General features: G+C 47.7%; 1 protein-coding gene and 1 long non-coding RNA gene across 2 annotated transcripts; one reads left to right on the top strand and one right to left on the bottom strand.

Annotated features, from left to right (window-relative positions):
* Positions 1-425: 425 nt before the first annotated feature.
* On the top strand, positions 426-5,344 carry VAX1 (ventral anterior homeobox 1). The gene is made up of 3 exons (XM_087766425.1): positions 426-1,006; positions 2,801-2,988; positions 4,744-5,344. Exons 1-3 carry the CDS (start codon positions 769-771, stop codon positions 5,281-5,283), a joined length of 966 nt encoding a protein of 321 aa, XP_087622551.1. The 5' UTR covers positions 426-768; the 3' UTR covers positions 5,284-5,344.
* Positions 5,345-10,169: 4,825 nt separating this feature from the next.
* Positions 10,170-23,745, bottom strand: LOC148054866 (uncharacterized). The gene is made up of 3 exons (XR_015706758.1): positions 23,407-23,745; positions 15,726-15,801; positions 10,170-10,696 (listed from the first exon to the last, which is right to left on the bottom strand). It is a non-coding gene; the product is annotated as an uncharacterized LOC148054866 (long non-coding RNA).
* Between the last annotated feature and the right edge of the window lie 249 nt (positions 23,746-23,994).

The following is a 23,994-nucleotide window of genomic DNA, read 5'->3' as shown; positions in this document are numbered from 1 at the left end:
TTTTTTCCACCCCCCTACAACTGCATTTTTCCAGCCCTTCCTAGCAGCTTTATTCAGATTTATTTGGCGTGCTTTGGAGAAAGCCACTATATAATCGGGAGGTCAAAGGCATACTGAAGAAAGTTAATAATGGCTGCTAATGGTGCTAACAATTCAGGGTGAATCTTGTCAAAAGTTTTTTTTTCCCCTCTCCCCCCCCTTTTTTTCCTCTCTCTCTCTTTTTTTTTTTTTTTTTTTTTTTTCTGGAAGTCTCAGTCTTTTGATTGTGTGTTTCCTGAAAGCAAGACCAATCATTTCAGTTTATTCACTGGCTAAACTCTACTTGATTGGGGACAAGCACACAAACCATCCATTACGATCTGATATATTATCCAAACAATTTAGTGTATTCATGAGGTAACCTAAATGTGGAGGCTGCAAAATTACCCGTAATCAATTGAAACAGCGAGTGCGCGTCCCTCTGTGTGTCTAACAACTACATGTCTCTGTAATAAGGCAGACATTAAATCATTTTAGAGTTGTACTGTTGAGTACCTGATCACTGGGCGCTCTGGGAAGCTGGACAGTCACATTAGGACGCTGGGACTGAGGAAGCCGCTGCTTTTCCAGTGGGATAAAACCCGACCTTCCTTACTCAAGGTGCTTTACAGATCCCCACCGATCTGACCCTAAGCCGTGCAATATCCAGCATAGACTTCGTCTTCTTCTTCTACTCTTCTGTATTTTTTGTTGGTGGTTTTTTTTTTGTTTTTGTTTTTATTGCACTACATGTTTGGGAAACAAGACAAAATGGACGTTAGATGCAGTTCAGAGACTGAAGCTAACCGGGTCTCGAAGAGCGGACATAAAGAGGGCAAGGAAAGCAAAGGGTCTGAAGGAAATATTTCTACTTCTTTTTTGAAGGATCAGCAAGGGACTTTTTCTGCCTCTGCAGCTACGGAAGATTGTAATAAAAGTAAATCTAGTTCGGCTGACCCGGACTATTGCAGGAGGATCCTAGTTAGAGGTATGAGTTTGAGGTATTTGGCGAGGGTGGGGGAAGGTGAGCTCCGCTCACGCCCGGGAGATTTATTTATCTGGTTGCTTTGCCTTTGGTCCGTCCCTGGGTTGAAGACCCTTCCTGCGGCTCCGGGGGAGAGGTCCCACACCCCAGCCGGGCTCTGCCCTGCAGCCGCGCTCCAGCCCGGCTTGATTTCGGTGAATTTCCCCGGGCGGCTCGGGGGAAAGTTAAGCCGCGGTGGTTCCTCCCCGGCTTTGCCCCGCACCGGCCCGGCTCCGCGTTTTGTTTGTTTGGTTGGTTGGGTTTTTTTTTTTCGGTTTTGCAGCTTTCCCGGGGTGCCCGGGCCCGCAGGGAGCCCGCCGGGGCCAGCGCTCCCTCGGAGGGGCCGCGGCTCTGCCCCACCGGCCGGGCGCGCTTCTTCCGCGCCCGCGCATCCCGCCCGCCAGCAGCCGCGGCCGCGTACAATGGCGCGGGGCTGCGGCTCCCGCCCGGCTGCCGGAGCGGGCAGGAGGTCCTTTGCGGAGGGCAGGGGTTCCCGCTGTCCCCCCTCTCCCCGCACCCGGCATCCCAGCGGAAAGGGCTATTTTTAAATAACCATCAGCCTTAAACTCAACGGAGGAATGGCGATGGGCTTTTAATTTATTTTTTGATAGTTATACGTTTTATTTTCCTCACCCCTCGTCTCCCTCGCAGGCTAAACTAATTAAATCATTCTATCCCTACCCCCTCAAAAAAAAAAAAAATTACCTGAAGAAATTTCAGTTTTATTAAGGCGCGTTTTGGGGGAGGAGGGAGAGACAGAATCGAAACAAAATTAGTGCGGAGCAGGCCTTGTAAGCAATAATCAATCCTTGCGCGACCGATTGACCCAGAGAAGGGGCAGATTAAAATGATGTGATTGTCTCTAATTTAAAACGTACCGAAGAGGTAAAATTACAGAAAGCAAAGTTGGGAAGGCTTTAACGTAGCATGAATCTGGCTCTAGCTTGACAGTCGTGTTAATAAGATTTGTCCCGCTTTCTTTCGGTCGGGGCTACGAGAAAAGTGAGGTTTCTGCGGGCTGTTTGGTGCCTTGGTTTGGTTGTTGTTGGTTCCCCCCCCCCCCTTCTTCTCCTGTTTGCCAAAACCCCAAAGCAGCGGCGACGGCGATGCTCTCCCCGGGCTGCTGGGTGGGCTGGAGGTGTCCCCAGCTCCACGGTGGGCAGGCAGCCAGCTCGGGGGCAGCGCTGCCTGTGCCCTGAAAGCCCCTGCCTGCTTCTTTTTTTCTCTCATGGGAAACTTATTCTAAAAAAAAATAATAATAATAATAAGGAGGTTTTATATTTTGGAGGGCGGTTGGGTGTGTGTGGAGGCTTCCAGCAAGCCCTAATCCGGAGCCCAGGAGGAACAAAGAGTAGCCCTGCACTCCAGGCACAAAGCCCGGCCTGGAGGATCTCTCCCCAGCCTCCCAGAGGGGCCGTGGGTGATGCCGCAGTGTCGTACTGCCAGTGCAACAGATTCAAGCCAATTTTTAAATGGGCTGAGGGGATTATTTCCAGAGCCCTGGGCCCCCACTGCCCCCTCCTTCCTTCTCTGTTGTTTGTTTGTTGTTTTTTTTTTTCCCTTCCTTGGGTGTACTGGCCAGGTGCAGTGCCGCAATCCCAGGGACCCTGCTCCATCCTGACTCGGGGCTCGGTCTTGAAGGAGCTGGCGGAGGCTCTTTCCCTCGGAAAAATTAAAAAAAAAAAAAGAAACAAAAGGGGGAAAAAAAAGATAGGAGGGTTGCCTGGGTGTAAAGCTGACTGCGCCTTTCTTTGCCAGATGCCAAAGGTTCAATCAGAGAGATTATTCTGCCTAAGGGGCTTGATCTGGACCGTCCCAAGCGGACCCGCACCTCCTTCACGGCCGAGCAGCTCTACCGCCTGGAGATGGAGTTCCAGCGCTGCCAGTACGTCGTGGGGCGGGAGCGCACCGAGCTCGCCCGCCAGCTCAATCTCTCCGAGACTCAGGTAGCCCCAGAGGGACGGGGAGCCCCGGCTGCCCTGCCCTGCCCTGCGCCGGCCTCCGGCTCCCTCCGCGGGACCCCCCCGCCCCGGCCCGGGCACCTCCGCTGCGCGCCGGGCCCCACGGGTGGGCCGGCCCCGCCGTCCTGCGCGCCTCTTGCGCGCCACCGCGCAGGCCCCGGGAGTCGTCGGGCAGGGGTGCGGGCCCGCTGGAGGGGCAGAGATGCCCACGCGTGTCCGGCCGGGGGGGCCCCGCTGCCTGCCCCCGGGATGGGGGTGGGGGGTGCGTGGCTGAGGCGTCCCGGCGAGGGACCTGTAACTGCGTGCGGCCAGGGGAGCCCCGGAGGGGGGCTGCTGGAGAAGTGGGGTCCCACGGCCCCGCGCGTCCCCTCACACAGCCCCCGTGGGCTCTCCCGCGGCTGCGTGGGCCTGCGCAGGGCGAGGTGGCCCGGCCCGAGGGGCCCGCGGGAGCTTGGCCACGAAGCCAAACCCCAGCCCGGGCCGGGGCGCGGCTCCCCGCCACCGCCCTGGCCCCGCCGGGCTCGGTGCCCCCGGCGCCGCGGTGGCGGTGCCGCTGCCCCCGGGTGCGGAGGTACGCTGCTGCCGGCGGGGAGAAGCCAGGAGAGGCCGAGCCGCTCCCAGCCCTCAGCCAGCGGAAAATAGCGGCAACAACCCGGGGCGGGGGGTTTGGCACCTTCCCCTGGGGGCTGCTGGATTAGGGATGTTTGGTCTGAGCGCTCTTTCTTGGGTGCAGGAGGTCCGGGGACGGGACTGAAGTTTGGGCCGTATTTTGAGTCCGTGTGTTTTGGAGGGGGAGAATCGCCCCTCCGTCCCGCAGAGCAGAGCGGTCAGGCGGGTTAAAACTACGCGAGAGTGCGGGGAAGCATCTCAAAAGACCAAACTTCTGAAAGCCGGTTTCATGTTTCGGCAAAATATCATACAACAATAAATTCCCCTGACAGGTTAATTAGCTTTTTTCTTTCCCCCGCCGGATAGGAATGACAAGTTCAATAGCTCGTAGGTTACAGAAACCGACATGGGTGTTTTTTGTTTTGGGGTTGGTTGGTTGGTTTGTTTGTTTTTTGTTTTTTCGTTTTTTGTTTTTGTTTTTTTGGAGGGGCTTCCAGCATTCCTTCTTAAAGTTAAATATTGTTTAAAATGGGTGGGAAGGGGAGAGAGACTGTCTCGGCCGGGAGACTAGGAAAGAAGCGCAGGGCTGGTGCTCCAGCCAGGGGAAAGGCAGCGGGGCCCGGGCGGGCAGCAGCGGCGGGGGCAGCGTGCGGGGTCCCCGGCAGCGGGGCGAGGGGGGCGGCTGCCGCCGCCGGGCCGCGGTGCGCGGAGCTGGGGGCCGCGGTCGGGCCGCTGCCGTGGCTCCGGCCGAGCTGGCTTAGAATAAAGCGGTGTGGAAAGGGATCCGGCTCCCAGAGAACTACTGGCCTACAGTAAAATAGGGTAAAGTGAGACGGAGCGGGTTAAAGATACGGTGCGATAAAAAGAGCTAAGGGCTCCCGGGTTCCCCTCTGCTCCCCCCGGGCGGGGCGCATCCCGAAAGGGGGAGCAGCCGGGTTGGGGGGGGGGGGGGCGTCGCTTTGTGCGTTTTAAAGCGCTCCCCGTTAACAACTGCCCGGCCGGAGCCCTGCCGCCCTCCCCCGCGGCCTCCCCCCCTCTGCCCCGCCGAGCCGCGCCGGGCTCCCGGGGCACCTGGCGGGGGGCACCCGTCCCCCCCGCCCCGCTGACCCTGCCTCTCTCCCCGGCCTGCAGGTCAAGGTCTGGTTCCAGAACCGTCGCACCAAGCAGAAAAAGGACCAGGGCAAGGACTCCGAGCTGCGGTCGGTGGTGTCCGAGACCGCCGCCACCTGCAGCGTCCTGCGGTTGCTGGAGCAAGGCCGGCTGCTCTCCCCGCCGGGGCTGCCCGGCCTCCTGCCGCCCTGCGCTACCGGAGCCCTGGGCTCGGCGCTGCGGGGACCCGGCCTGGCAGCGGGCAGCGGCACCGCGTCGGCGGCGGCGGCTCCCGGAGGCGGCGGCTCCCCGCACCCGCCGGCCGCCAGCAGCGCGGCGGGACCCCCCCCGCCGGCAGCGCTGCACGGAGCGGCCGCCGCCGGGCACGGGCTCTTCGGGCTGCCGGTGCCCGCGCTGCTGGGCTCGGTGGCCGGGCGGCTCTCCTCCGCGCCCCTGGCCGTGGCCGGCTCGCTGGCGGGCAACTTGCAGGAACTGTCGGCCCGCTACCTGAGCTCGTCCGCCTTCGAGCCCTACTCCCGGACCAACAATAAAGAAAGCGCTGAGAAAAAAGCACTGGACTGACTCTAAGTAACTTCCCCGTATTTATATTTATAGTCTCTATTTGTGGCGGTATTTATGGGACGGGCGGCGCGGCGGCCTGCCGGCAGCCCCCTCCCTCGCCGCCGCCTCCGAGCCCCGCGGCGCGGTTCCCTCCGCGGGCCGGGGCGGAGCGGAGCGGAGCGGGGGCCGGGGCGGAGCGGGGGCCCGGCGCCCGCGGGGCGAGGCGAGGCGGCGGCCGGGGCCGGGGCCGGGGCCGGGGCGCGGCGAGGGGGGCTGCGGGCACCTCCCCGGAGCCCGGCGGCAGCGGGGCAGCCCCCGCGGCTCTCCCCTGCCCCGCCGGCCCGGGGGTCCGTCTGTCCGCTCGGGGTGGGGGGGTGGGGGGGGTTGTCTGTCTGTTCGTTTGCTTTGACACCGTTAGGAAAGGGACGGAGAGGGAGAGCGGACGGGGTGCGGTTTGGCCGGGCTCTTTCGGATGGCTTTAGCCAATGCCAAGCGAGGGAGAAGGATTTCGGAGAGAGGAAGATGGAGCTGCCAGGTGATGCCCGGGTTCCCCCCCCCAGCCTTCAGTGACTCCTAAGCACGCAGGTTTGGGGGCTCCACCTCTGGCCCCCGTTTCACCCACACTCACTGCACTACAGCCCCCGGTAACGTCCCTGCCGTTTGCCCTTAATACCGGCCAGAAAACGTCCTGCAACTTTGCTTTTTCACGCTAAATCCTGAATGTGGGAAGGGCCGGAACGGACTGCCTTGAAAATACACGCACGAAGCGGGGAGACAGAAACCAGTGGCTGCAGAGATTTTGAATAAAACTGTCTCTCCCTTCGAGATAACACAACGCCCCTTTTTTTTTTTTTTTTTTTTTTTTTTTTGCATTCCCACGGGCCAGTCCTGCGGACCTTATCTGCAAAAGCAAATCTGCAGATAAATAATGGAAGTCGCGATTCGATTTGCATCCAGATCTGTTGCGATGGTAATTTTTCTTTTTTTTTTTTTTTCCTATTTGATTTTTCCAAATAATTTCAATGCGCATCTAAATAAATAAAAAAAAAACCTTTTAGCCTTCCTCCTCCTAAAATAACCCTCTCGTATATCGCTCACACTTCATTTAAAACGAACGTAAAATATAAAAAGCGTATCTTTTGTTGTTATTTTTGTACTTTAAAATACATCTATGTAACAATCTTTTTTTTTTTTTCCTTCATAATTCTTACTGCTATTTTCTCCACAAACATGTGTATTTCATCTTCTAGTATTCCGGATCGAATATTTCCTGTTCAATTTCGGTACTTGAATTTGCCAGAAAAGGGATGCTGTACTTAGCTAGTTCTTTGGGAAAAAAAAATATTTCTTTGCTTTGGTTTTAAATTTCTTTTCTTTCTTTAAACTTTAACACATGGCGTTTACAAACTGTATAAATACGTGCCACCAAACTGTAACCAAAAAAAAAAAAAAATTTACAAAAAGTGGAATGGTTGCTGTAGTATATAGAATTAATTATAGACCAGAACTGGACAGAAGGAGCTGGACAGAAAGAAAATAGTAATTTTATTGTAAATTATTTACGTCTGAAGTTTCTAGCCAACTAGTCGAAAAAAATAATGAATGAATCGAGCGCTGAGCCCTTGCTACTAACTTTTGTTCTGAATGTTTTGGGTATTTGGATGTTTTGTATTTATGTGGTGAGAGTGAAATATATTATATCTATATGATGACGGAATTAGGTGTATTTTCGTCTTATATTCGTAGCACCCAAATTACCTTCATCTAATACGTGCGCTGCCAAAAAAAGAAAAAAAAATCCTATCCCTACGTAACCCTCCCGTTTTTAATTTTTTTTGAATTTTAATTTTAATTTTGAAGCGGGGGGTTGTGACGTCTGTTTCGTGGCGCGGGCTCTCTTCTTCCCGGGGCAGTTTGGGCATCCCCGGTCCCCTCCCCGCCTCCCCCCAGCCCGGCACCGGCCCTCGGAGGCTTTCCCGGCCCCGCGGGCCCGATTCCCCGCCCGTGGCCGTGGCCGGGGCGGCGCGGCGCGGTCCTCCGTGGGGAGGCAAACCGGGTGCTGGGCCTGCCCGGGTGCCACCGCCGGGCCCCGCCGCCCCGGAGCTGGGGGCTGCTCGCCTCTGTGCCCCTTCTCCTGCCTGCAGCGGCTGCCGGGCCTGGCAGGCACTTACGGATGCACACACATGTGTGCGTATCTGTATAAGCATATACAAATATACATGCATACATGTGAATATATATATATATGCTTGCACGCATAAATATGGATATTTATAAGTATTTTCTAAACAGCTCTTGCTTCCATCCTATCTGGCAGCCCAGCCCCGAGAGTCCCTTGCTGGGAAGCCGGTGAGGGGCAGAACCTGTGTTTTTCAGGAGCCCCCTCAAGGCCCTGGCTCCTCCAGGGCTGCAGTGAGGCATCAAACCGCGGCTCCCCAGGCCAAGCCGCTGCGGCACGGTGGCACCTGCCCGTCCCGCGGCTTCCCCCGGCCACGGGTCCCCGGTGCGGCCTCCGCTGGGCTTTGCCGTGAGCCCGTCCCAGCCAGGGCCGATGCGCTGCTCAGGATTAAGAGGGAAGGATGTGGTGGCGATGGTGATTTGGGTTTATTTTTACGTGTGTAGAAATGATCTGGGGAAGGGGAACCTGAGTGAAGGAGGAGATCGCAGGTGACATTTGAAGAGGTGACATTGAAACTGCTGGTCAAGACTGCAAAACTTCAAGGGGAGGGGAGGGGAAGCAGTGTTAAAAAGAAAAGAGCTGAGTGTGGCAAAACAGATCTGCCAGGGAGACCCTGGGGGAGAGGATAGTTTTCGGTTTCTGCCTTGCCTGCATGGACTGCACGGCATCACCCGCAGCCCTGGACAAAGAGAGGAGCCCCGGCCTGGCTCGCCTTTGCCAAGGAGGCGATCGCCACCGCTCAAACCTTCCCTGGGCTGCGCTGCCCTGCGCGGGGCTGTCCCGCAGAATGAATTTGCGCAGTCCCTCAGGGACCTACCTGCTGTTGAGACGGGGCCACTTCATTGCCCAAATCTGCTGCTGCACCGTGACCCACGGGGAGCACCAGCATGAATGTGTCCTGCCAGAGCTGTCTCAGGTGCCTTCACCTAAAAAGAGGATTTCTCTGCTATTCTATTTTCTTAACCAGAGACAGTAGGGGGGTTCCTGCCCCCTCGCACAGGCACCACGAGGCCCTTTTTCCCTGCCTGACGTGCAGTCCCAGGGCTGGAGCCATGGTCGGTGTAAGCTCTTTGCTCCTCACCTAAGGCAATTTGACCCAGTGTCAAGCTAAATTGCCCACACTAAAGCAGAAATCCTTATTTTACAGCTTTGCAGCCCTCCTCAGTAGAGCTAGACATTTTTATTCCTATTCCTATTATTATTAATTATTTCTGAATATTTCCAAAGAAGGATGTGCCCTGAGGTGTGAAGGGGTCTTGTCTAAGCATTCAAGTAAAATAAACGCTTCAAGACATTATTCATGTTTTTTTTCCTCTCTCCTTCAAATTCCACCTGTCCCACTGCCGTACGGGAGGCTGCTTCTGGGCTGGGGGTAGAGCAAAAGCCAGAGGCTCTCTGCTCCCATGCAGGGTCATCACAGTCCTGTTTCAGTCTCTGCCTGTGGCTCAGGTTAAAACCTTGGACCCCAAGAGGGAGGGAAGAAATTTGTTGTTTCCTTTGAAACTTCCAGCATCTCAAATCCATGGGGTTCCTGGGTGCCTAAATCCCCTCCTTTCTGCAGGAGAACAAACTAAAACATGTTCATCCGATTTCTGTAAAAAGGGAGAGTGAATACCACCTGTAGCTGTGTTGCTGCATACGACAAGTTAAAAATCACGCATACGCACATTAATATATACAGTATGCCTGAATAAAAAAAGAAACCAAACTGCTTATAAATAATAGTCCCATTTCTTTTTTTTTTTTTTTTTTTGCCAACTACACCAAAGCTGTTCCAAAGCTGTGCTGCCCGGAGACACTGCTTGCTTGTTTTTATTGAAATGCTGAATTTCATTCTGCTGGAGCAGTGAACACAAACCACCTTACTGAAGCTACTTGCTGCTGAAAGGTTTTGCTGCGTTTCACACGGTATCGTTATTTGTGCCCATCACTGCGGCATCTGAGCTCAAACTGAGGAATATTGGGCTCATGCAGAGGCAGCATGGGTGAGTGTGAGAGGCGGGAATATTTAGTAGGAAAGCAAATAAACAAAATATAAATCTATCTCCGGCATGATTTTTTAAAGGAAATCATGAAAGTATTTCGGTGGCAGGCAGACTTCCTCAAACTTTCCTTTAGCAACAGCTACACGTAAGACTTAGGGTGAGCAAGCAATAACAAAGACTGAGGGCAGTGTGGGTTATTTCAGTTTGTTCAGCTGAACCCAAGGAATATTTTCACAGGTACATGGACAGAGTGTTTGGTCCTGGGGCTCTCAGGAAGGCAAAACTCCCAGGATCAGCTCCAGAGCACCCAGGGTGAACACAAAACAATGTTAGCCAGGGACATGTAGGGAAAAGAGGAATTAGTCTATTTAGAGGATTTTTTCAAAAGCATTTGCCCACCCACTTAACATAGGCCTTGCTTTATTTGCTGCTCCTCCGTATCCCTCATGCCAGGGATTAGTGCAGCCTCTGACCACTTTGTCTCCATTTGCAACCCTGTCATCAGCCCAAGATACATGACCTTGTGACATGTAAAAAAGCACACGAGGTCCCTGATTAACTTCAGAGTATTTTATTTCTTTAGAGGAAAGAAAAACACTTCAAAAGAATTACTCTTGAACAGAATCAAGTCACAGTCACCGGCAAGTGTTTAACAAAATTACCAGGGAAGCTAAAGTGAAATCCATCGATGTGATGCTGCCTATGTAGCAGCCGTAATACAAACTGTGACCCCAGACCATAGCTGTGGTCCAGGTTCCATGCTGGCAGAAGCCGACATGAAACGTTTCTGACTCAGATGTAAGAACTCTCTAATAAGCAGTTTACTCCTCACCTTGCTGCTTCTAATAACTGCCAAGAAACTTAAGCACAGTGTTTATTATCTTTCTATGTGTAGTTGTCACTGTTCATGCGATTCTTCATATCTACATAAGCGACTCGCTAATTTGAAGGTTAAGTCTTAAACATTTCTAGCGGAGTGAGTTCCACAGTCAATCATATATAGAACAAAAATTTTTATATTGTGCATATTCATTTTTTATTAACATGACTAGTCCCAACTTCTGTCATTAGAAGCAGCAGAACAGAGATTCCCAAGCTACCTTCTGCAACCGCGTCCTTTTTAATTCTCTTTTACCACATTACCTCTTCTTCGTCTCCTTTCTGCATGAACAATCAAAATCCTTTCAACTTCTTTTCATACAGAGTTCTTGCAAACTGCACTTAATGTAACTGTTTGTCAAGAGGTGCTGCCTTTTCTTTCTTATTCTCCCTGTGAAAAAAAAAAAGTAATAAATTCCCAGAGCCTTTTTCTCTTCAGCTATCTGCAGCCCATTCTTCTGTTTGATCCCTCTGCTGTGAGCAACGATGAAAACATCGCACCAGTCAGGAGCCGCCCAGAAATCAAACCTTTACCTGACACGTGGGTTATGGCCAAGGCAAGAAGACTGGATCGCAGGCCTCATCTGCTGAGTTGCCACAGCCTGGGTGAATGAAATATGTTTTCTATCTTTCAGCTGAAGCAACGAGCCAAGGAACCAGATGTAGCAGAGGACAAATAACACAGCCTGATCCACACAAGGCTGTCCACAAAGTTTGTCGCATAACGAGGTGCATCTACCTCGTAGAAACCTCTTCTTAAAACCAAGCAGCGCATCACCGAAGGTGCACGAAAAACAGACTGTGAGATTGAAGGAAAACCAAAGGGAAACTGATTTTTCAACTCTGTCCCAAAAAGAAAAGAAAATGAATGCTAACATGAATTTGAATTGTTTCTGAGGTGGGTATCCCTTACATATTCAGTGATTCTCTTTCTATTAGCCTGGCTGCACAGTGATGAATCCGGAGAAAATTTTGCAAGAGAAACCTCATGGAGTTCTTGTCCTTTTAAATTCCCTTTCACAATTTTGTTTGTCCTATTTTAGTGCACAGAAAAGACGGGGCGGGGGGGGTAGAAAGAAACTCATGCTGGCAAGTGTCAAGTTGGCAAGTCAGGAGCTGTGGCTTCAGGGATTCAGGCTGGACATTGGGAAGGGAGCCAGCCAGAACACAGAGAGAGAAGAGGAAGGTTACTGAGACCACACCTGGGAAAAAGATGACGATAACCATATGAAAGGTCAAATGAAAGAAGTCCTCACCCTGGCTACAAAAATGCTGTCAGAGAGAGAAGCAAGTGAAGGACAAAATGGCGTGTGTACAGAAGCATGGAAGGATGTTCTCACGGCTTAGTCTCTAGCCTGAAATTAAGAACAGGAGACCAGTTCTTGTTTTTTGTCTGATCCTTAGATCATTGTTAGTCATTGTCAGTGAGTTTCTTGCTGTTCTTCCTCTGAAATGGGAATACTGATACTCATCTAAACCTACGGAGAAGGAGGTATCAGTACATACTCTTGCTTCAATGAAGGTGAGGCAAAGTTGTGACCGAAAATTTAACAGCCACCATCGTCAACTCCAACTCACTGTTTGCAGTCATTCCCTCTCATTAGCCCTGATCTTTCTTCTTTTCCCTCTTTTTTCTGCCTGGTCTCTGTAATTTAAACCTCTAAACTGTGCCTACCACTAGATGGTCATAATCTCTTTGAGGCCTCTAAACATAAATTTTCATAAACCAAATTATAAATGGAAATCAGAAGTAGGCAGGGGAATAAAGTGCCTGTTGCCATAAAGAGCTAAGGAGGGATAAATAGGCGATCCAAGGCATCCTGAGTGCACACTCCAAGATAATCTCTGTACTTCTCTGGACACAGCATTGCGAACATCCTCAAGATCAGCTGATTACTGAGATGAATTAGTAAATAAGAACCCATTTCATCAGGTGTTGCGGTGGACTTTAATTGTGCTCAAGCTCCAAATGTGAAACTTTATACCATGGCCACAGCTGTTAAAACAACAGAGCCTTATGGAAAGAGTCTTGGATTACTGGCCCCATGGAGTGAAACATTTTTAATGAAAGGGATTATGCTTATTATTTCTTAGTGCATTGTGTTTTCTTAGATATTCTTACTGTCATTATTATTATTTACCAAGAGAACTGATATTTACTCCCACTTAAATGTGTTCACATGCATATTTAATACTTTCCTCCATTGGCATAGTTCTAATACAGTCTTAGGGAAAATAGTGTGAGATACGTGAATTAGTTGCCCTTTATTAAATCTAAGATCCTGAGAAACTTGGTGTGTTTGCTTCTCTCCCACTTGCCTGTTCCCCTATTGCCTTTACTTGATAAAACCAGATCCCTTGTCACATAGAGTTTAGATGGTATGTTGTGAGAAGATGGTCTCCATAGACAATATTGATACTTACTGCCTTCAATCTTAGTACAGGCCATTTGTGTTCAGAATAACTTTTCTTTTTCATTAGAAGAGCCAAGTGGGGAAAAAATCCAGAGGAACTAATTTAAAATTTTAAGCATGGAATTTATCTATTGCAAAGGGAAAGCACCAGTCGTATAAGCTGTATTTGCAGTTCATATATTAGTCTGTATTTCATTTCCAGTTTCTATCCAGGAAGGTCTGTGGCAGTCACACTGAGTAGCAAAGCTCCTCCAAGGAAATGCCTTGTACTGTATGCACAGACCTTCACAGAAGCAAGGTCTAAGATGTATATATAGAAGAAGAAATAGCCATCTAATCAGGCAGTAGAAACTTTTCTATAGCACATCTTGAATTTCTAAGAAGCATGTTCAATGCTGAGAACAAACGTGGAAGTTATTTGAGGAGCCTGGATTAATGGGGAAGAGATGAAACTCAATGAATATAGTATTGATTGTAAATCTGTTTCAAAAAAACAAGTAAACAATATCTTCATTCTGATGGAAGATACCCAAATCCTGCTACTCAGAATATGTCTCTAGAAATCTTTTCCTGTGAATAGGAGTTTTGAGTATGTATTTACCTTTTGTGGGCTCTGCGGGACAGTGAGTACTGTTTCTGTGATGGGATGGTGTTACTGTCTCGAAACTTCTTCAAGAGCCAAACCTCACATCCATCTGGATATAACTAGTGTGAAGCCTAAGGTTTGAGCTTTATCTCCATCTTGTTATCTATAGCTAAGAAAAATTTTCTAATGTTCTAGGCAAATATTTGTATGTTATTGTTGGACAGTGAGACACATGAATCTAAGTGGAAAGATTCAATGCAACCCTCCAGAATGGCAGCTAAGACAAATTTTCTAATGTTCTAGCTAAACTTCTGTATGTTATTGTTGGCCAGTCAGACACATGAATCTAAGTGGACTCAATGCAACCTTCAAGAGCAGCAGCTCAGCCAATGAGGCCTCAAGGCATAACAAGTTCAGACAAAGGCTATCGTCTTTTTCTGCAAGAGTCCCCTGAGCACCAATGATGCTACAAAACCAGGCAGAGCCTTTTCTGTAGCCATGGCTAAGAGCTGACAACGTACCCGTTACCTGCTGGCTCTGCTGGACACTCGTGCCGGCGCAACAGGAGCACCATGGGTGCAAACCCTTCCATGTTCTCACGGGGAGAAACCGCTCCTCCAGGGCTCTGGGGAGCCAAGCCACACTGGGAAGGTCCATCTCTGGAGCCATGGAAGGTTTGGGGACTTCCCCCGCTGGCAGAAGAGATGGGGCCACTGGCGGCTGCCCGGGGACTCTCAGCACCGCGGACAGCGGCGGCCCCACGGACCCGCGGGTCCGTGGGGCCGCCGCTGTCCGCGGTGCTGAGAGTCCCCGGGCAGCCGCCCGCATCCGATAGGCCTCCCAGGGGTGCTGGGACCAGAAAACACACCGTCAGGCTTTAACACTGTGCTGCTGGAGCCGTTAGAGATCCTCCATGGCTCTGTGGGCCCGGGCGCTTTGCGTGTTTGCAGAGCGCAGTCTGGCAGGAGCATGCGTGCGCCTCGCCGGAGTCGACATCAGCATAAAAAGGAGTTTGATTGAAATGATTTGAAGACATCTCAAAATGCATCTGTAATGGTAAAGTAGCTCTTGATAAAACTGGAGTCGGAGGTCAGGGATGAGAAATCATGTCATGAATCTCTTTAATCAGGGAAGAGAATTTAGCAAAGACAAAATTATTTCAGCTGAAAGACTCTGTTGCTGCAACACCCTTCTGTTACCACACTGCACATTTTCATCAGGCATGTTACTCTGCTTAATTCAGCCCTACTACTCGAACCATATTACCATGTTTCCTAACTTCCAGCTAATCCAAATGTACATGAAACAGTGTTGTCCTATCACAGTCAACAGGAGGAAGATCATCTCCTTGACATCACTTAAAAGAGACTTCTAGGACCTATAGGTGATCAAGATCCTTAATTAGAAGCATTTACTGCTCTTCCCAGATCTACAGTGATGTGTCTGGGAAACTTCTGCTAGAAAGTATCACATTATAACAGATTCAGTGAGGCCAGAACATGCAGACCTTGGTTGGCAATCAGAGCGCTCCAGTTCTAGCACTTTGTCCATTTGCTATCCCTTTCCATTCTGCTCCCACTCTTATTTAGTTTATACTGTAAGATTTGCAGGTAGAAACTCTCTCCTGCTGTGCATTTGCATAATTAGGCCAGTCAGGAAGCATTGCTTTAATATGAATAACAATAATAAACAGCTTTTCAATTCTTGAGCATATAGTAAACACTGAAACCTCTACAGCCAGAAGTTCAAGCCCTTTAATGAACTGTAATGCTAGTTTACATTAAAACCAAGATAAATGATAATTTTCTACCTGTTCATTTGGTTTCACAGTGTACAGAGCAGATACACCCCTTTCTAGATGCATATGGATACAGTACCAGTATAAAACACCCTCGCTGACTCCTACGGGACTATATTAATGAAAAAAAGATTTACAGAGTTCACCTGTTTGAGAGCTTCCAAGAAGTTTAATATCTGGATATATTTATACATACATATGCTTCTGTTAAGAAGAATCCTTGAAACAGCCTGCACCCCATAGCTAATTGGTGTGGATAAGCAGGTAACACAAAAAAAAATTGCAGCGACAAAAAAGATTTTGCAATGTCCATTTGTGCTGGCCAAAGCAGTGAGAATCCCAACAGCAGAGCAATTCAGGGCAGACATTTTGATAACAAGAAAGGAGCAAATGCATCAAGTGACCTCTCTCCCAAAAGCTGCAACAGCACAGAGGGGTCCCTGAGGAAATATTTCTGCCTAATGACATGGCTTTCTAAAGTGGAAGATGGGAAATACTGGCTCTTTCAGGTCAGGATCCTGAGGCTCTTGTGCAGTAAACTTTGGTGGAAAGCAGAGCCTTTTTTGCCTTGGTTACTCTGAACTTTATTGCTTAAGACTTAAAGGCAGAGACTCAACAATACCTTCAGCTAGGATTTTCTTGAGATTTTCATAAAGAACTATTAGATGTCCCATTGTAAGTTCTTGGTGTGTGAAGATCTGTAGCAGTTGATGCGAGAGGTCCCAAGTACCAGAAGAAAGAGAAAACACAAGTCAGCTTATGCAAAATAAAGTTTTTATATATGATCTGCTTCCTGTCTATCAGCTTCGGATTAACAGGGTGAGGGACTTCTGTGCTTGCAGGGTCTGATTTGGCAGGTGGTGGTAGGCAGCACAGCGTGGGGATTACCCAACTGTGTGTGGGTTAATATCAAGTCTATTAACTCCTGGCAGCCTGGTCTGGGATACCAACCAAATGAGTTACTTGCCTTTTTAATTGTTGCCATTGTTACTTGCAACAATGCTAGTAAGCAGCATTCTTAGTCTTGATTAAGGTAAGAGTTAATCCGCTGGTGAACTCCTAAAGTAACGTTCTAGAACCGGCAATTTCTGCACCACGAAAGAGTGTAGGACTCTTGCCATAGCTAGAACTGTCTATTAAGTATGGGCCAATTTTCCTCTGCATTCAGGATGATTCCAGGTCCAGGACTCAACAGGATTCAGCTGAGGTGCTGTGCTTTAGTTCACACATAAACAATAATTTTAGAAGATGTAGAATTTTAGAAGATGTAGAGGAAACTTCGCTTCTGGAGCAAAGTATTCTATAACAGGCTAATTAAAGGTCAGCTGAAACTCTGGACACTGTCTAAACCAGAATGCTCACTAGATGATCACTAGTTAATATAATACACCTTGTTCTATGTTGCTGTGTAATAAACATACACTCCATGCATGTCTGAGCACAGTGTGCTTTGAGAGAGGGAAAGAGGGAACAGCACAAGCAGCACAATTTTTTCATGGGTTACCCTGCAAACAAACATATTAAAAAGAGTCAACAGTAGTATTTTCTAAAATTATGTAGAAAGAATATCCTTAACTGGCAGGAAATAAATTACCAGCCTCCCATGGCCAGCCATTCTTTGTGTGGGGAGTAAAATTTTATAAAGAGAAGTTTGGAAATTTCTCAGTGGAGAACTTCTAGCTTGTATCGTAGAGATGCATTGGAGAAAGCTGAAGGGAAAGCATAAGATTTCGAAGCCTTAGAGTACAATTCACCATTTAGCCAGTATTTAATACTGGAGCACGATCCCGCAGCCCCATTTACCACAAATTCTTGCTGACTGTATTTGGCAGCATAAGGCCTTTGGGGTCAAGGTGCTCAGTTTCCAGTTTTGCCCTTTTGGTCTCAGAAGTAAGGAAGCATTTCAAACCTTGAGCTGCAAAAAGAATTTAAGAAATGCACAAGAGAGCCAACTTTTAAATGAACTGGAAAGATTTTATGAGGACAGAAGATCAACAAGTGACCAGGACTCCAACTGTGAAAGAAAATGTGAGAAACAGGCACCTCTTCTAGTGTGAAATTGGTCTAATTCTGGGGGCCTTTAGAGTGGCAGTATCAAACAACTGGCCAATATCGTGTACACTTTCTGCCATCCACATGGCATCAACTTCATTACCACATTCTGTGAAGCAGTCAAATTTGCCACAGGTTTGTTTAACCCCTCATTTGAAAGTGGAGATGGAATTTTTTTCCCTCACTGAGGGCTGAATGTGCCTTTCCTAACGCACCTGGGAAGCCAGCCTTAGCATGCACCTCAGTGCTACACACAAATAACTCTGCAGAAAAACCATACAGCCAGGAGCCATATGATGCAGGGGTGCAGTTGTACCTGATCTTAAAGGGGGCTTATAAGAAAGATGGGGACAGACTTTTTAGTAGGATCTGTAGCGATAGGACAAGGAGTAATGGTTTTAAATTAAAAGAAGGTAGATTCAGACTAGATAGAAGGAAGAAATTTTTTTACGATGAGGGTGGTGAAGCACTGTCACAGGTTGCCCAGAGAGGTGGTAGATGCCCCATCCCTGGAAACATTCAAGGTCAGGTTGGATGGGGCTCTGAGCAACCTGATCTAGTGGAAGATGTCCCTGCCCATTGCAGGGGGGTTGGATTAGATGAACTTTAAAGGCTCCTTCCAACCCAAACCAGGTCCCTTCCAACCCAAACCATTCTGTGATTCTATGATCACTGGGTGGTGGGTGCAGTGATGGGCAGGTGATGGGTAAACCCCCAGACTACAGCTGTATCTTGAAAGAAGCACCTGCTTTGACAAAGGTCCAAAGCAGCTAATTATAAATTGCTGATCATCAATATGGGGCTCGCAAAAGGGGTGAAGGCTGGTGCACTGCTTTAGATATTTAGACATTAGATGCATTTGCTGGGTTTCATTTACAACATTTGATAATGTCTTTTTATAGTTTGGGGGATTTGTAGGTACAATTAATGAAACAAATTAGAACTTTGGCAAACCCAGACATGAACTGTGCTTCACAGATCATAGAATCATAGAATGCTTTGGGATCGAAGGGATCTTTAAAGGTCATCTAGTCCAATCCCCCTGCAATGGGCAGGGACATCTTCAGTGAGATCAGGTTGCTCAGAGCCCCATCCAGCCTGGCCTTGAATGTTTCTTCGGATGGGGCATCTACCACCTCTCTGGGCAACCCCTTCCAGTGTTTCACCACCCTCATCGTGAAAAATTTTTTCCTTGTGTTCAGTCCAAAACAGTCTAAGACTAAACAGTCTAAGATCTATCATGTCTTTTCATCCTCCCCTGCTTTGCACCATCACCTGGAGGAAAAGGTGTCACTGGGTCTGGTTGCTGGCTCTGCCAGCACTCTCAGTCTGTGCTTGCTTTGTTAAGACTTCAAACAATTCTGCCACTGCAAGATATCTTGACAGCAAAAAATGCAGCATGTAGAATAACTCCTCCTTGTCTCTGAGAAGCAACTCTTTCTAGTCCAACTGCCTTTACTGTTTTATTGACAGCATGCAAGAGGAGCATTTTGAAGTGAGTGTGGGTATGCGTGCTTGTGTGAGTGATTGTGTCTCTCTCTGGTGGGCAAGCCAGGTAAAACTGCTTCTCAGCAAACGTGCAAATATGTTGACGCAGAACTGTGTGATTTGTTAAACCACTGATCCGATGCCCTTAACAACACAAATTCCTGTCAGATCCTGGCTCACAAAGCAATATCGATCATCTTTCTAAAGGAAGGAATCTCCACGATGATATTGTTGAAGAAAGGAGGAACAGTTTGTCGAGAAGCTGTATTTCAAGTAAAATAACCCTCCAAGGAGCATTCACTTTCAAATCAGTAACATGCAAGTATAGCTGACTCACAAACAGCAGCTAGTTATATACGCAGATTTCAATGAGGCTTTTAGGAGAAACAATGGGGCTGTTTTTAAGGGTGGTTGCCCTGTTGAAGTGCATTTCTCTGAATAGATACAATGCTGTAGTGCTGAATGGATTCAATGGTGCTGTCTCAAACATGGCCAGGAGTGTCTAGAAGTGGGTGGAGGTAGAAAGAGCTGGTGGGACCCTTCTTATGGTTGACTCAGGCTGCCTCCTTTCTTTGCTCTGGCAGGGGCCGAGGTTTCCTTGCCCTTTCCCTCTGTGACAAGCTTCCTTCTCTGCATGAATATTCCCCGTCTGGAAATAATAGAATGAAATTTAAAAAATGTGGGCTTAAAAAATTCAGGCATAACTTTGTCTGAACGAAACGTCTGGGTGACAGCAGACTCTCCTAAGGGAAGTGAGTAATATATTGGCACCTTGGCTATTTGAAACTGGGAAGGAAAAATACATACACAGATAGAATATAATGTAGGAATCAATCCTGCCTTGGCCTCTGTAAGGAAAACAAGTGACCTTAATGATCTATTCTCTCTCTAGAGCACTCACACAGAAAGCCGTGCTCGTTCCAATTCAGCTGTGTGCCCAGCACATAACACAATGGACCTCACTCCTCGGGAAGCTCTAAGTGCCACTGCAATACAAATAAACAAGATCTGCACAAGATGGTGAGGGCACCAGCAGCCTACAAAAAGCAGCTCTTGGGGCCACACGAAGACTTGGAGTGGGGGGTTGTGCCGCAGTAGCATTTACTTAAGGAAATTTGCTTCCCTTATTGAAGAACACAATTCAAAATGTATGCCTCCTTTTTTCCTCTATAAATTTCACATGCGCGCTCCTATATATATGTCAAAATAGAAACACAATGACTGCAAGCTTATGGGTGACACCACTGAACAATGCCATAAAATACAAGACATGAGGCAGAAATACATAAATAGCTGCAGGCCATGATCTGCTCTCACTGTTTGTGTGCAGCTCGATTAATACTAATAGGAGTTAAGTGCGCAGAATAAAGTGACAGCTATCGCCCCTCAGCTCTGCCAGCAGTTCTTAAGTACTGCTGTGGTCCAGCCAGCACTTCTCCGTGCTGCACAGGGCTGCCTCAACCACAATGCAAAAGCTACCACTGGACCCCAGGCAACAGCACACTCCATCTGCTCTGACCTTATCTAGGTGTTTCTAAGGTTCCTACCTCCAGTCTTGCTATGACCTATTGTAATATGAAAGCAATAATAATAATAACAATAACAATAACAATAATATTAATATTAATATTAATATTAATAATAATAATAATAATAATAATAATAATAATAATAGTACAATCTTAGTGTGCTCGTGCCTTTTTCAGGATAGTGATTCTTTGGCATAACTTTGAAATTGAAAACAGTGCTAAAAATTGGATTTGGGTGCCCTGGAAAATGGCCTTGAAATTTTTCAGCTAAGAAAGCCACAGACAACACATGGCATAGGACTGCCACAGTAGTCCTACGTCCCACTCATCTCATGGTTTTGTTTTTTTGGGGGGGCGGGGGATGGGTATTTTTTTTTTCTTTTTTGTGACATTGTCCATTACCCCTCTGGGTTCTGAGAAGGGAATTACAAGCCCTGCAGGAACAGCCTTGGGATAGTCTGCTCTCGAGGCAGCAAAGGAAATCACTAGTGATCTACCGAACATCCTGTGAAACAAACAGCACAGACTGTTGGAGGAGCCACCTTCCTTCTCATGTGCCTTTATCAACGTCTTGTCCCCCTGTTCTATGGATGTAAGGGGAAGGGGTGGCTGGAGCTGCCCTGGGAAGCTCTGCAGTGGGTCCCTCTGTGGCAGCTGGGGCCTGAGGTGCATGGCAGAACGTCACTGCGCTGCAGGAGACGGGTTAGGGTCTACCTGCTGCAGGTGCTGGGCTCTCTTCAAGGCTGGGAGGAACCTGCTGGATGCTTCCAGTGCTGGCTGGATAGGGCAGACAGTTTCTTCAGCAGTATTATGTGACCTTCCCAAAGAATTCCCTGGTCTGTGTTTGGAATGTCTTTATAGGTGTGGGGGGGTGTGAGGGACCCTGAGTACTTCAGCAGATGTTGAAGTCATTCAGTCTTGGGAAGGAAGGTTAGTGAAAACTGTATAAAATAGTTTTTTGTTTGTTTATTTGTTTTTTAATAGCAATATAGTTAGAAAAAGCTGCTGGATAGCTCTCAGGATGTGTCACTCTCTTCTTGGCTAACTTTTAAAAGCCAGGCAGCTAAATTACTCGTGGTGGCACAGAGGTGATGTTCAGCTAACCTCCACTTCTAGCTACTTCTCTGCTTTTAGTCCACATTTTCCAAACAATTTTCCAATGTGTATTGAAACACATTTTAAAGACAGCTCACCTAAATTCCAATCCAGCCTCTACTGCTGGCAGGAGAAGGTTTCTATCAACTTCAAATGCATTGAATCAGGCCATCAGGAAGAAGTTACTGTGTGAACTACCTGAAGCTTTTATTCCTCCTAAGGTTTAAACACATAAATGCGTGTTCACACATATATATAAGAAGTACCCTTTTCTCTGTCTGCTCCACCTTAGAACAGATCAAGCTTGGATATTTTTGCGTACCTGGGTATCTGTGCTCTGCTGCATCTAGCAATGCAAATAGACAGCTGATGTGCAGGATGGAGGTTGCCCTGCTGCTCCCTTGCTGGTGGTGTGCCATACTAGCCCTGGCTCAGCCCCACATCATCACAGTTCTTGCAACCTTACAGAGCCCACATTTCCATGCAAAAGCAAACAGGCACCCTTGTGGGCTTGTGATATGATTCAGACACTATCTCCTAAGGGGGTCTCAGGGACCTCAAAGGAGGGAGATGTTAAGACAAGGCGGTTGCTGAAAAATGAAAAGTACAGTAAGACCTGCAAGGTAGATTTGCTTCTAATCCACAATTTAAAGGGAGTGATTTCTCCCTCTTGCCCCTACTGCGATGCCAACTGTGCAGGCTGGGTACTTAGGCTTGGCTCTAGAAGCAGAACTTGAAGCATACTGTGCCATTTGAAAGAAAATATCAGAGGGCCTGTTATATCTCTTTATTAATAGGTTTTGACTAATCCTCTATTCATTGATGTCCATTATGAGATTATACGGCTAAAATTAAGTTAGTACATAGAGTATGTCTACAATGAATTCGATAATTGTGTGTTTTTAAAGGAAAAAATGGTTCAATAATTATGGCTGAGACCAGAAACTGGCATCACAGTCTTTGTTGACTGAGGAATATTGCTAAAGTGGGGCAGCTTTTCTTTGCCTGTACAAGTTAAAGCCCCAAATTGATGTGGTTCTGCTCTCTTGGAAGAAATGTTAAGAAGTGTTAGTAGCATGCACAGGGCACTAACATGCATTTTGAAGAGGAATCAAAAGCCCCAAGCTGGCAACAGTGAGAAGTCTGGCGGCAGGAGCTATTCTCAGAGGAGAAGAGACTTATTAGCAGTTGCATTCGTGGTTTGTTTCTATCAATTGGATTTGTGTTATGGGAAAATAGGGCACGTGGTCCAAATCCTTTTTTGAAATGACTGTATAAGTGAGAAATTAAATAGCTACATTTCTTCCTTTTGCACAACTCAACTAATTACTTGTCTTTTTAAGAGGTCTTCTAAGTGCATGTATTTGCTTTAGACTGCAGCTATATCTCATAGCTTGACAGGCCAGTTTCTGCAGAACTTAGCTCTAAGATGAGGCAACTCCATGACAAAATTAAACATGGAAGGGGGATGTAATTAATTACTCAGTCTCAAAACTCGAGGTACAGAAGCCTCAGTAACCCAGGATTTGAAGCACCAGAGGTGCTGCTGGGGTCTTAGTCCCTCACTCCTGTTTGAGGGTGTCGTACCTGTGGGGACTCCCATGGAACACAGCCCCAGGGATCCCCTTGTTCTTCACAGTCCTGCCATCCTTCATCTTTACATCAGAAAATGATTTATAGCAGATAGTCACATCAACAGGAAATTACAAGGAGTAAATAGCACTACAGAAATTAATCCCTCAGTCTCTTAACTGCCTTTCATGAATAACATTAGGCGTATCGAATATACATCTGGGAGCCCTTGTAGCTTGGAGATGGATTTGTGGCTACAATGCTGGACCTGGACGTCAGGTAATTTAGGTATTAGTTCAAGCTCTACAGCTGTCCCACAGTGTAATGACAGTAAGACCCTCTGTCCCCTTAGAGATACTCTTTGAGCATCACCTAGTCATTAGTCCATTGCTTCTCACAGACAGGCTTTTCCATAGACGGGTCTGTGTAGCAGCCCAGTCTTGTCTAGTTATATATATATACACACACATATATATATAACCTCTTTAAGATAAGGATTACACGTTCAATAAGCATCTACTACACTTGTGCCCAGATGTTGCATGTATACTCACCAACAAAACCAACCTGAATTATCTGTTCCTGGGAGGTTTCCTGGATCTGACACACTCTGAAAGGATTATATAATTTGTGGACCAAATTGTGAATGCCAAGATTTTTTTTCTGAGGAGGAGAGGAAGTTGCTTAGCTGCCTTTTATGAGAAAATACATTTATATGATGCTGAACTAGCTAAAGCACTGCTTTCTATTAATCTTAGTTTACTATATATCCAGGACCTATTATTAGGCTTTACTGATACAGAAGTCTTCTATGCTTAAGACACGAAAAGAAGAAAGTAGCATAGCTAGTGTATTCTTCCTGCCTGATCACTACATACGTAGATAAAATCTGGCTGCAAGTGCTTGTATGAGGAGCTTCCAGGAGAGGCAGAAGTTCAGCATAAAACCAGGCAGCTAAATACGAAAGGGAAGTTAATCTTTCCAAGAAAAGTCAATACATTATGCTTCAACTGGCTGCATACTGTGCTGAGTAGGTAAATTGTAAGAGCTTTACAGGGCACTAGTTTCTAACTAAAATATCTTTTTGGTTTTAAAATCTCTTCCCTGGTTTCACCACTTTTCTAAAGTTATACCCATCCTCTCTCAGCCGGCTGG

The sequence above is a fragment of the Nipponia nippon genome, unplaced genomic scaffold (assembly GCF_047370975.1).
Source record: "Nipponia nippon isolate SJK-2023a ecotype South Korea unplaced genomic scaffold, ASM4737097v1 scaffold_3, whole genome shotgun sequence".
NCBI lineage: Eukaryota > Metazoa > Chordata > Aves > Pelecaniformes > Threskiornithidae > Nipponia > Nipponia nippon.
This window is presented reverse-complemented; position numbering and strand designations above follow the sequence as displayed.